Genomic DNA, 12608 nt, shown 5'->3' with positions numbered 1-12608 from the left:
TGGCTAAAACTAGGCCCCAACCTCTGCAGAAATTCCTGGACTTGGGCTCAGTCTCCTGTGGGTTGTCTTTGGTTTTGGCCTCGGGCGCTTTTGTCTCCTTTTCCTCCTTGTTGTTCACTTGTTACAGTTGTGTCTGATTCTTTGTGACTTCCTTTGGGGTTTTCTTCGCAGAGATACTGTACTGGTTTGCCATTTCCTTCTCTAGCTCATTTTACAGATGAGGAAACTGAAGCAAACAGGGTTAAGTGACTTGCCCAGGGTTACCTAGCAAGTAAGTGCTGAGGCCAAATTTGAACTCAGGTCTTCCTGACTTTTGGCCTGGTGCTCTATTCACTTTGCCACCTATCTGCCTCCTTTCCCTTGCATAGCACCAAACTTGGAGTTGACTCTGTGCATTGCTGTGATCTGACAGGTCCCAACCAGATATTTTTAATTGCAGGCTTCCTTCAAGACCCTAAGTACTTTGATTCCCAAGTACTAGCCTGCATTTTTTTGCTTTCTGCTATGCCTTGGGTGTGGGCTATTTGGGTGCTGGGCTGCCCAGGTGCTAGTCTGATTCTTTTTCCTCCTATGGTTCAGATGCAGACTGCCCAGGCCCTGAGCTGGGCATGGGCTGCCTGGATTCAGGTCTGGCCCACTCTCCTCTGCTGGCTCAGCACACAGGCCCAGGCACAGGCTCAGGCTCAGCACTGTACTGACCTGGCACTGGTCTATCCCTGTTTTATACACTGTGCCTTCTTTGCCTAACCTGCCTTGTCTCTGTTCACAGCCTCTGTAAGTTTCTAGCAAACTTCCTGTGTAGGCCTGTACTGGAGGGATGCTTATAGCTTATAATGCTTTCTCCTTGGTTTTCTTTATCATGTTTTTCCTGGTATAATTTTAGAAGTCTCCTAGGTAGACTTATGGAGGACCTGGGCTCCTCTGGGTCCCAACATGTCACCTCTTTAGTCAGAAGTCCTAAAGAATCCTTCAGATTATTAAACATTCCAAAAATTCTCATTGTTCTTGTGATCATTCCATCCTTTTTTCTAGGGTTCTACTTGTACCTGCTGTAAACACCATAAGTTTTCTTCATTGTATTAGGAATTTATTTTGTTTACAATTTATTTTTAAATTAAAATTTTTTCAAAAATTATTATAGTGTTTCCTTATTTCCTCAATCTCTATGTTGTTCCTTTCCCTACCTTTCTTTTGTGGATTTATTTCCATCTTCCTCTTTCAGTTCTTAAATTATTAAGTATATGTCTATGTTTGGTTTTCTGGTTTCTTTTGTACCTTTTTAGATATTTTGAAATGGTGAGAGAGGCTGTACTTTTATAGAAACTCTCCAGCTTTCTTGCTGGAAGTCTTTTTTTTTTTTCTATTCCAATAGCATTAGAGCAAGCTCAGCACATATATCAAGTCTGACTCTTTTCTCCTGCCCAAATCCCTGAAGCTGGGTCAACTCAGGAACTGCCATTTGCTGTGGGGTGGAAGAAACTGGATGATTGTTCTTGAGAGAAAACAGCTACAGGGGAAGCTGCTGAAACCTCATAATAGCTTTTTGCTGCCCCTGTTGAGGACCATGCTCACCCCTTGTCCCTGCAGCCTTAATTGAGGTCACGTGGAGCCTGGCAGAGAGAGACCAAAACATCAATATCAGAAACTATATCTTAGATTTCTTTGTATCCTCTTATCTTTTTTTTTTTTTGAGGCAATCTGGGTTAAATAACTTGTCTAGGGTCATACAACTAGTGAGTGTCTCAGGCTGGATTTGAACTCAGGTCCTCGAGTCCAGAAGTTTGGATTCAGTCAAAGGACCACGCTTGAGGACCTAGAGGACCACACGAAGCTTTGAGGCAGCAGGTTCCCCACCCCGGTTTAGGTAATAATGATTCTGCATTGCAAGATCAGTGACAACTGAGTTCTTGACAATATCTTCTGATCCCATGCCTATTTTCTTGAATCTGCTTATATCAGAGCTTGTAGGACTCTTGCAGTCATAGGGCCCTGAGATTAATGACCTCTGAGCTGTCTTCCTGCTCTAAAACTTCTATCTTCCCCAGCTGTTTTCATTACCGAAGTTGGATCCTCTCTCCTAGGTCACATCAAACTCCTTGACTTCATTGGCTCTTGGCACCTGGAAGTCAGAGGTGGGGATGGTGGAGATAAGGCCCTGACTTAGAGGTCTCAGCATATATTAATAGAATCATAGCATTTCAGAGTTGGAAGAGCTTTAAACATTCTCTTGTCCACCCTTCTACCCAAAGTGTCATTTGATAAGTGGTCATCCAGATTCTGCTTAAAGTATGAGGGTTTTTAAACCTGGAATCCATGAACCAGCTTTTAAGATATTTTTATATCTTTATTTCAATATAGTTGAAATTATTTCCTTTATAATCCTCTGTATTTTATTTTATACATTTAAAAATGTTATTCTGAAGAGGGATCCCTATTTGCAAATATTATCTCATTTCACCTTCACAGCAGCCCTTCGAGATAGGTGTTATTGTTATCCCTATTTTAAAGTTAAAGAAACTGAGACAAACAGACATTTTTGTGATTTGCCCAGGGTCACACAGCTAGTAAGTGTCTGAGACTGGATTTGAACTCACATCCTCCTGATTCTAAACCCAGGGCTCTAACCACTTACCTGCCCCATGAAAAGGAGTCCATGTTGCAAAAAAGGTAGAGAACCTCTGGCTTAAACATTCCCAGAAATGGAGAGCTCACTCTCTCCCAAAACAGCCCATTCCATTGGTTTACAACTCTGGTTGTTCTAGTTCTTTTTTTTTTTTTTTTTTTTTTTTGCTTTTTGGTTAGGCAATTGGGGTTAAGCAACTTGCCCAGGGTCACACAGCTAGTAAGTGTCAAGTGTCTGAGGTCGGATTTGAACTCAGGTCCTCTTGACTCCAAGGCTGGAGCTCTATCTACTGCACCACCTAGCTGTCTCTGTTCTAGTCCTTTTTTAAAAAACAGTATTGAGCACCGTAAGGTCCAGAATTCCACCACCTATAGAATCCTGCCTCTCAAACAGTGGGTACGACACCAAAGAGGCCAAGGAGCTCCAGATTATAAGTGGCAGGTTAACCAATTGGGTTACTTCCATTGGCTGCCAATATGATGGATCCTGGCCAAAAGCTCAGATAATCAGCAGTCTGGGGCGGTGGCCAGACCAGTGGTGGATCCCTGCAAAAGAACCCCCAAGATCCCCATGGTAATGATAGAAGACAGACAAAGGGAGGAGGAGCTAGAGAGGCCTCACTGCTGATTGGTGGATGTTTTTGGTTTTCTGCTTAGCAATGAGCTTGGGGGTTAAGTCAATGCTATGCCCAAATGTAAGTTTGTGTATTGATCATGTACCAGTCATATATGGGTCGCCATATTCTTGTTATGGCTTTCATAGGTCATAGTATCTTAAGTTTGACTCAGTGTCTAAGTTATGATTCAGTATCTAAGTTATGATTTTTAACAGGTCACCATGTTTGGGCTTCCACCTTTCGCAGAGCTTAAGTTGTTATGGTTTTTCACTTATTACTGTATTTTATGGCTTTTCCCCAATCAGGAACCCTACAAGCACCTACTGTGTTCTAGGCACTGTGCTATGCACTTTGTAAATATTATCTCATTTGATCCTCATAATAACCCAGGGAGGCTAGGTGCCATTTATGAGCTCCATTTTACAAATGGGGAACCTTAAGTGATTTGCTCAGGGTCACACAGCTAGTAAGTATATGAGGTCAAATTCGAATTCATGTCTCTCTGACTCCAGGCCCAGCCCTCTAGCCACTTTACCACCTACTTGACATTCGTTCATTCTTACGTTGGCCCCGTATCTGCCTCCCTGAAACTTTTCATCTCTTGCTCCTGGTTCTGCCTTCTGAAACCAAACAGAAAAGTCTCCTGGCTCTCCCCACTGACAATTTTTCAAGTTTTTTAAGATAATTGTCTTTCCTCCAGGCTAAACTTCCCCAGGTCCATCAACAGATCCTCAGTTTATAAGGCTTGCAGAATGCTCACCACCCTAGCTAGCCGTCTGTGGACATATTCCAGTTTGTGGACTCAGGGCTAGGGAGACTGAAAAGAAAGGGAACCCTGAGCTTGGGTCTCCTCCTCCATCACTCAGTGTCTGATGGACAGGGGAACAGTGGGGTTGGTCCAGCTTTGACCTAGGGTAACAGGTCATGATGGGGGTGGGGTAGGGACTATGACTTTCAGTCCTGCTATTGACTCCCAGAACTTGTTCCTGACCCCCTCCTTCTCCCTGACTCATGTGCTCCTGAAGATAAAGGTACATAGGATCTGGCATGCGTGCATGGTCTGTTGCATGTGTTCATGTGTGGGCATCGGGGAGGAGGGAACTGGGGGGGGCAGCACTTTTGACCCAAACACAAACAAGGGCCCTTTGAAGCCATGGGTGGGGTCTGAAACCACTGTGGCCCATTTGTGGAAGATGGCAGAACAGGGATGAGCATAGTCACTGCAGGCGGGTCTGCAGTGAATGGAAGTTTTGCATAGAGGTGATTGGCAGTGCATGGGGCTTGCAGTAAATGGGGGGAATGGCTGGAATTAGGAGGAAGATAGAAGTAGCAGTGAGGAGTTTGCTGTGAATGGAGGCTTCAGACCTTCTGGCTCCAGCAGAATGATGGTTCCAACCACCACTTGTCTGCACGACCCCTATCTTATACACCACTCCCACCCCCACCCCCACCCCAGGGTCCTCCTTCCTGAAGAGGCCATTGGTTTTGTTCTGGTTGGTTCGGTTTGTTTTGTTGGTTTTATAGTTGGGGCAGATCCTGGAGCCCATGACTTTGGTGGAGGTCTTTGGAAGCAATGGGGAACATAGGGTGGGTGGGGGTCATAGTGAAGAGTGTGCAGCGGGGAGGGAGCAGAGAGGGGCGTGCTGTGAACATGCATCGATAGTGGATGGACTTGCAGTGAGCTGGTTTGCTGTGAGGCTGGTAGTGATTGAGGGGATGGCAGTGCCCTAACACTAATTTGGGCTGAGAATGGTATAACATATAGCCTTAAGCAGTTGACTAGATTCTTTTCCTACTTGCTTTTTCCCCTCCAAATAAAGTTCCGGTCAGAATCCCTGGGAAATTGTGCCTAGCAAAAGCTTGGGTAAAACCATTCTTCTGGAATAAGGGATGACCTCAGAGTTCTGTTCCTGGCTTCTTGTCCTTCCTGGGTCAGGTCAAATTTCACATACTGCCCTCCTCTATTCAGTGGCTCCCTATTACCTCCAGCATCCTCTGTTGTGTCTTTAAACACACAACCTGGCTCCTTCCTACCTTTCCAAAGTTCTCACCCTTTACTCCCCTCTACTTACTGAAATAGGCTAATACATAGTCTGAGATGGTGGGCAGCAACTGTCTCCACCTTTCCCACAATCTACTGCCTATCTCTGGTTCTCTAGCTGTCGCCATTTCTTCTCTGGTGGTGTAGCCTCTGAAATCTGCCCAGTCTTTGCCTCTGTATCCTCTGTAGGGGCCAAAAGTCAGCAGGTTCAAGGAAGCTAGTTGGATTCTGTTTTGCCCAAGGCTGGCTCTTAGGTCCCGGATGAGGGAGAGTCCTGGGTTTGGAGGGTCTTCAGGTCACCTGGGTTCAGCAGAGATATTAACCCATACATGCCTCCTGTATCCTTTTCTCTGATGGATTCATTGGTTTTGTTTTATGTGGTCTTGGGGCCAGATCCTTGAGGCCACACCCCTGCTGGAGGCCTTTGGAAATGCCAAAACGGTGAGGAATGACAACTCCAGTCGCTTTGGGAAGTTCATAGAGATCTTTTTGGAGAGGTGAGTGAGTGAGTGAGGGGTCAGAGGGTCCTCCTCTAAGGAAGAACTCTGGATGGGAAGGGAGGAGCATTCTTAGCTATCTGATCACCAGGAGGCAGGGGCAATGTGGGGTAGATACAGCACTGGTTCTGGAGTCAGGACGACCTGGGTTCAGCTTTGGACTCTCACTAGTTGTGTGACCCTGTAAAGTGAGAGTATTCAACTTGACCTGCAGGTACCTTTTAGTTCTAAAGCTAGGATGCGGTGAGTGTGAGTTGCCCTTAGATATAGTCCAAGGACATCTACCTTGAAGTCTCCAGGCCCACAGACTCTTTGGCACTCTGGCACTCACTATACTTATCCAGTCTACTGCCAAGACTCTTCATTTCTACCTCCACAGTGTTTTGCCTAGATATCATCTCCTCTCTCTACTCACAAAGCTGCCACCTTGATGTAGGCCCTCATGCCCTCCCTGCCTGACTACGTCAAGAGCCTTCTAACTGGACTCCCTGCCTCAGACTGGTCTTCCTCCAATCCACCTTCACTCAGCTGCCAAAACGATTTTCCTAAAGCACATGTCTGACTGTATGATCCCCCCTAACACACACACGTGCACATACATACATACATATATACATACACAATAAATTCCAGGGGCTCCCTATTACTTCCAAGATAAGATTTTACATTCTCTATCTTTTTAAAAAATTTTATTTATTCTGGACTTAAGAAATAAAATAAGCATTTGTATAACATAGTAGAAAAAAAGATTGCACATGAAACTGCAAATCTATTATGTACAACTTGCTATTCATTTTAAAGATATAATAAAGTTATCATGTAATTCTTTTTTTCCTTTTTTCCTCCCCACCTACACCCTAGAGATGGCTATCATTAGGCACAAATATGTATGTATGTATATGCATATATATATATATGTATATAATCATTTTATAAATACTTCTATTAATCGGTTCTTTCTCTGGATAGACATAGTCTTCCATCATGGGCCCTTTGTAGTTAATTTGGGTATTAATAATAGCCAAAATGACTTAGTTACCCAGATGTTGTTACTGTATACAACTTTCTCTTAATTCTGCTCATTTAGCTCTTCATTATTTGGTGCAAGTCTATCCATGTTTTTTTTTTCTCTTCTCTTTTAAAGTCCCAGCACAACTTCGTCCCTTCCTACTTTTCCAGTATTCTTGTACTTTACTCTTCTCAACATACTCCACAATCTTCCAACAAGGGCCTTCTTGCTACGCCTCCCATATGACACTATCTCCCTACTGCAGGCATTTCAGATGGCCATCCCCCATACCTGGAACGCTCTCTCTCCTCACCTCGGCCTCATGGCTTCCTTAGCTTGCTTCACCTCAAATCCCGCTTTCTGTAGTAGTTCTTTCCCAGTCTTCCCACAACCCCTAACCCTGTGCCCCTCCAGTACCTTCCTTCTGAGATCATCTTCCATTTACACTGGATATATGTTGTATACACAGTTACATGCATGTGTATATACATATATATATGTACATATATGTATACATATATGTGGTTTTTTTGTTCAGTCGTTTTTTTCATCCTGTCCAACTCTTTGTGACCCCATTTGAGGTTTTCTTGGCAAAGATACTAGAGTGGTTTACCTTCTCCAGCTCATTTTACAGATGAGGAACTGAGGCAAACAGGGTTGAGTGACTTAGGGTCACACAGCTAGTAAGTGTCTGAGGCCAGATTTGAACTTAGGTTCTCCTGACTTCAGAGCCTGTGCTCTATCCACTGAACTGTCCAGCAGCCTCTATGCTTTACACATAGTAGATATTTAATAAATGTTTATTGATTGACTGGCAATTCATAAGCATTTAATGAATGCTTGTTGGCTGACTGACTAAGCAACTGCTTCTAGCTGAGACATTGGGGTAACTACTCTCACTCAACCGCACTCCTACATCCTTGCTCTCAACATTTCCACTCTCAACTCAACCTAGGCTTCATTTGCCACTATGGGCTTTATTTGAGCATTTGTGATTTGTTTACCTTCTGCCAAATACCTGGACTCTGGGGTCCTAGGGCGTCTCCCTATTGTCAGCTGTGATGAGCTCAAGGTAGCATTTGTGAGGGAAAGGGGATCAGTCACCTCTGCTATGCACTCTCCTGTCTCTGTTCTTGGCCAAACCAGTGGATATCTTGGAAAATCCATATGAAGCTGGAACATATAGAACTGAAAATGGAGGTGGGAGAAGAACAGGGGACATGAAGGTCACCAATCTCTCCTTGCCCAGAATCATCACTCAGAAATCCAGTCCAGTGGCAGCTAGGTGGCGCAGTGGATAGAGCACTGGCCCTGAAGTCAGGAGGACCCGAGTTCAAATCCGGCCTCAGACCAACCACTTGACACTTACTAGCTGTGTGACCCTCGGCAAGTCACTTAACCCCAATTGCCTTTAAAAAAAAAGAAAGAAAGAAAAAAATTTGAGGGGCAGCTAGGTGGCACAGTGGAGGGGGCAGCTAGGTGGCACAGTGGATAGAGCACCGGCCCTGGAGTCAGGAGGACTTGAGTTCAAATCCGGCCTCAGACACATAACATTTACTAGCTGTGTGACCCTGAGCAAGCCACTTAACCCCACTGCCTAGCCAAAAAACAAAACAAACGAACAAACAAAAATCCAGTCCAAGGCCCAAGAAACTCTTCAACAGGGTCTCTGGCTACTGGTGTTTTCTTGGGGTTGGGAGGAGTAGATAGACCTGTGAGCAGAAGATCTTTTGAACCCAAATGATCATTTCCTACTATCCTTAGTTCTCATGGCTACATTCAGAACCGGGACTGGGGAAGGTCGTTAAGTATAAGTGTTGCCCACCTACTCTGCACCCTAATGTGCTTTGAGATGCTCAGAGGAGGAGTCAGAAGTTGCTTTAAAACATTGCTCTCTTTCCAGCGGCTTGATCTGTGGTGCCATAACGTCTCAGTACCTCCTTGAAAAATCCCGGATTGTGTTTCAGGTACCTCTCCCCACACTGAAGGGATATAAATATGGTGGGAGGGAGGACTGGATTGGGCTGGGGAAGTCACCTCCTCTTTAGCTTGTGCTAAATTGTGCCCTCACTACAGGAAAATAGAAGGGGAAGGGGATAAGAGAAGGGCGGGAAGACTAGGGGAAGGGGCATTCAGAATGTATGCCATCTTGGGGTGGGGGGAGGAGCAAGATGGGGTGAAAATATGGAATTCAGAATCTTGTGGTAAAAATAAATAAATTTATATACCAAAAACAAACAAACAAATAAATAAATAGATAAAAGGTGAAAAAAAATAAAATAAAATAAAAAGGTGGGAGGATGGGGTTTTCTTAGAATTTGTTTGTCTAGGGGTATATAACTGCTTGCTTGCTGCTTGTATCCTGCCTCCCTACTCCAGTCCGCCCTGGGTAGGTGATGCCCAATTCTCGCGGAAGACTTGCTAGAATAAAACTTCTGTTTCTACTGAGAAAAAAATAAAATAAACTGTGCCCTCTCCCCCACATCTCTTCCCCCCAACTCCACAGGCCAAGAATGAACGAAATTACCACATATTCTATGAGATGCTGGCAGGACTCCCAGCCCAGCTGAAGCAGACCTTCAGTCTTCAGGAAGCTGAGACCTATTACTACCTGAATCAGGTAAAAACCACAACTATCCAGAGGCAGAGCTGTGAGCCTGTTACAGAAATGCCTGAATCCCCTCCAAACAGAACACTGGGTCTTACTCATTGCCAGAAGCCAAGGAATAAAGGAAGATTCCCCTCTTTGAGTTGTAACCTAGCCTCCTCTCCCCCTTCACCTCCACACACACACTTGTCTCTCCATAGAGAGTTTCTCCTAGAGAAACAAAGTGCAGAGAGAGCTGGCCTTAGAGTCAGTTAAGGTCAAGTCTTCCTGCTGACACATGCTGGCTGTGTGACCCTAAGCCCTACCTAACCTCTCACTGCTAAGCCTACAAATTACAGAGGTTTCTACCTAGCTCGGCAGAAGGAGTTTCCTCATTTGGGGATTCTCTATATACAAGCCCAGTCCCTATCACCTGATCAAACCCCCTAGGGTGAGTGAGTCATTGAAATATCACACTGTCAAGTAATTTAGGGTATCAGGTCTGGTTACCCATAGTGTGGTCAGCTGGGCAGTGCAGTAGATAAAGTGCTGGACCTAGAGTCAGGAAGACCCAAGTTCAAATGTGGCCTCAGATGCATAGCAGTTTTGTGACCCTGGACAACTCACTTAACTTTTGTCTGCCTCAGTCTCCTCATCTCTAAAATTTTATCAAATGAGATAATATTTCTAAAGTGCTTTGCAAACCTTAAAACTCAGTATAAACATCATTTCAGAGTAAAAACAATGAACAGGTTGGCACATTATAAGTACCCAGCACAGTTCTAGAATCTAGCCTTTTTTAGCTTAAAAATAAGTCTGGCTTCTCTCTTGAGCTGCTCGGGCTTCACGGCCAGACCATCCAGTTTCTAGCTCCTTTGTCCAGTCCTTAAGAAGAGTAAAGTCCTTTCTGGTTGGGCTCCAGGTACAATCTCTAAATTCAGGCTGACGCTTCCTTCAGCTTAATAACTGACACCCTGGCCTGTTTACTAGATCCTCCTCCCTCTCCTCTCGATATGCTCCCCGCCCCACTTGAGCATTATTATTATTGTTGTTGTTGTTCATGTTTCATTTTCTTTTGGGGGGGGCTAGGCAATGGGGTTAAATGACTTGCCTAGGGTCACACAGCTAGAAGTGTTATGTGTCTGAGGCCACATTTGAACTCAGTTCCTCCTGAATCCAGGGCTGGTGCTCTATCCACTGCACAACCTAGCTGCCCGTCATGTGCCATTTTCAAAGAAAACCAGTGAAGCAGAGAGAGGGTTCAGGAAATGCCTGATGACCTCTTTTAAAATTGAGATTCCCTTAGGTTTCAACCCAAAACACATGAGCACAAAACTAGAACTTCTTACTGAGATGAAACAAAATCACATTTTGTTTTAAAAATGCTGTTTATTTCGTCTTTATCTCATCCTTTAAACATGTCTATTTTATGCATGTTTTATACACAGTAAAATACCGTATATATGTGTAGCACAATAGTACTTGTCAAAAGTACTATAAAAATGGGCAATGGAAAAGAGAAATGATATCAGCTCCAATTATAATAATGACATATAGTTATACCTTCCACATCATGGTTTCAATATGTCATGAGTCCACATAAAAAAATTAAATGAATACAAAATTTTAAAAAAGAAAAAAATTGAAAAAAAATTTAAATGGGAATTTTGGGGAGTTTTGTGGAAGTTGCAGACAACATGTAAAGGGCAGCAGGCACAGAAAAAGTTTAGAAATTCAGAAATGCATAAAATATATGTCTGGCATTGTATGATATCAACATATTTTATTTTAATACCATAAATATGCACAATTTCTTTTTTAAAGTTAAAATAAGTAAAAAGTTAAGATTTGTGAAAAGAATATGAAAGTCAGCAGATGACACATACCAAGGGTAGTATTTTTACTTAACATTGACCTACATATAGCCTATGACCAAATACTTAACCCAGATTTTACAAGAAGGTCCTGTAAACACCTCATAAAAGAAAAAGAAAAAAATTCAGACTTCTGTGGTATGAAGGGAGGGCCAAAACATTTTACATGGATTTTCCAGATCGTGGGTGCATCATGCCCCAACCCCTCTGATGTGGAAGGAATAATTGTAGAAATTTAACCAATGTAAATTAGCTACCACAATAGGGAGGCTAAAAGAGACCAGAAAGCACATTAGTGAGTAGACATCTGATTTACTTGCCAGAGAAAGAGAGAGAGATCTTCTATCTTCTCTTCCCCAGGGTGGCAACTGTGAGATCCTGGGTAAAAGTGATGAAGCTGACTTCCAGAGACTCCTCAGTGCCATGGAGGTTTTAAACTTTAGCATTGAAGACCAGGACAGCATCTTCCGAATTCTGTCTTCCATCCTCCACTTGGGCAATGTGTACTTTGAAAAGTATGAGGTAATCTGTGGCCAGAGAGACTTTGGGAGGATGGGAGGAGAAGTGGAATGTGAGGTGGAGAGATCATTCACAGAAGCACGTGTAGAAGTCCCTACATACTAAAACCATGAGCCATTGGCTTTGAAAGATCCTTCTGCCGAAGGGCTTTTTCTGCCTATGACTCTCAGTTAGAAGTTCTTAACCTTTTTTTTTTTTTTGGTATCATGGACCCCTTTGGTGAAACCTATGCACTCCTTCTCTGAATAATGTTTCTTTGGTTTTTTTTTTAAAACTCATACTCAAAGAAAATCCTAAATTTCAGTTAGAGGTTAATGAAAATGCAGATGTAATTTTTCCCATCGAAGTTCAAGAAGCCCCTGAAATCTATCCACAAACCTTTGGGAGTCCTTGGACCCCTGGTTAAGCATCTATGGCCTCAGAAGTTCAGAGGAAGAAAGCCTTCAAGAGGTCATCTGCTACAGCTCCATCCCTGCCTTCAGGCAGGTGAATATCTAAATATGTACCATGTATGGTATTTCGTTCCACCACACAAAGTGTCTAGGAACAGAGTCCCAACAGCCTTCTTTTGTCACTTAGTGAAAAGCTTTCCCTTATGTCTAACCACAGTTTGCTGCTTTTGTTAAAAATTCACTTCTCCCTTTTGGGGGAATCATACAGATGACATGGGGAATGGCTGATATTTGAAAACAGTGATGAAGATTCCTTTCTCTTCTCCAGATTACTCCTAAACCCCAACCCCAACATGCTCCTAGCAGCCTGAATCCCTCACCCCTACCCCAATCTTGCTCTCCTCAGGTTTTAACCACTGTCCCTATATCCTTTTCTAGGGTGTGATTCCA

General features: G+C 43.5%; 1 protein-coding gene across 1 annotated transcript in view; it reads left to right on the top strand.

Moving 5' to 3' along the window:
- MYO15A (myosin XVA) overlaps positions 1 to 12608 on the top strand; it is a 134415-nt gene that overhangs the window by 27097 nt on the left and 94710 nt on the right. The window contains 4 exon segments of the mRNA XM_078151742.1: positions 5674 to 5777; positions 8690 to 8753; positions 9293 to 9406; positions 11608 to 11769. Of these exon segments, the coding sequence (XP_078007868.1) occupies positions 5674 to 5777; positions 8690 to 8753; positions 9293 to 9406; positions 11608 to 11769 (444 nt within the window).

The sequence above is a fragment of the Phascolarctos cinereus genome, unplaced genomic scaffold (genome assembly GCF_003287225.1).
Source record: "Phascolarctos cinereus isolate Bilbo 61053 unplaced genomic scaffold, phaCin_HiC Scaffold_4;HRSCAF=312, whole genome shotgun sequence".
Lineage (NCBI taxonomy): Eukaryota > Metazoa > Chordata > Mammalia > Diprotodontia > Phascolarctidae > Phascolarctos > Phascolarctos cinereus.
This window is presented reverse-complemented; position numbering and strand designations above follow the sequence as displayed.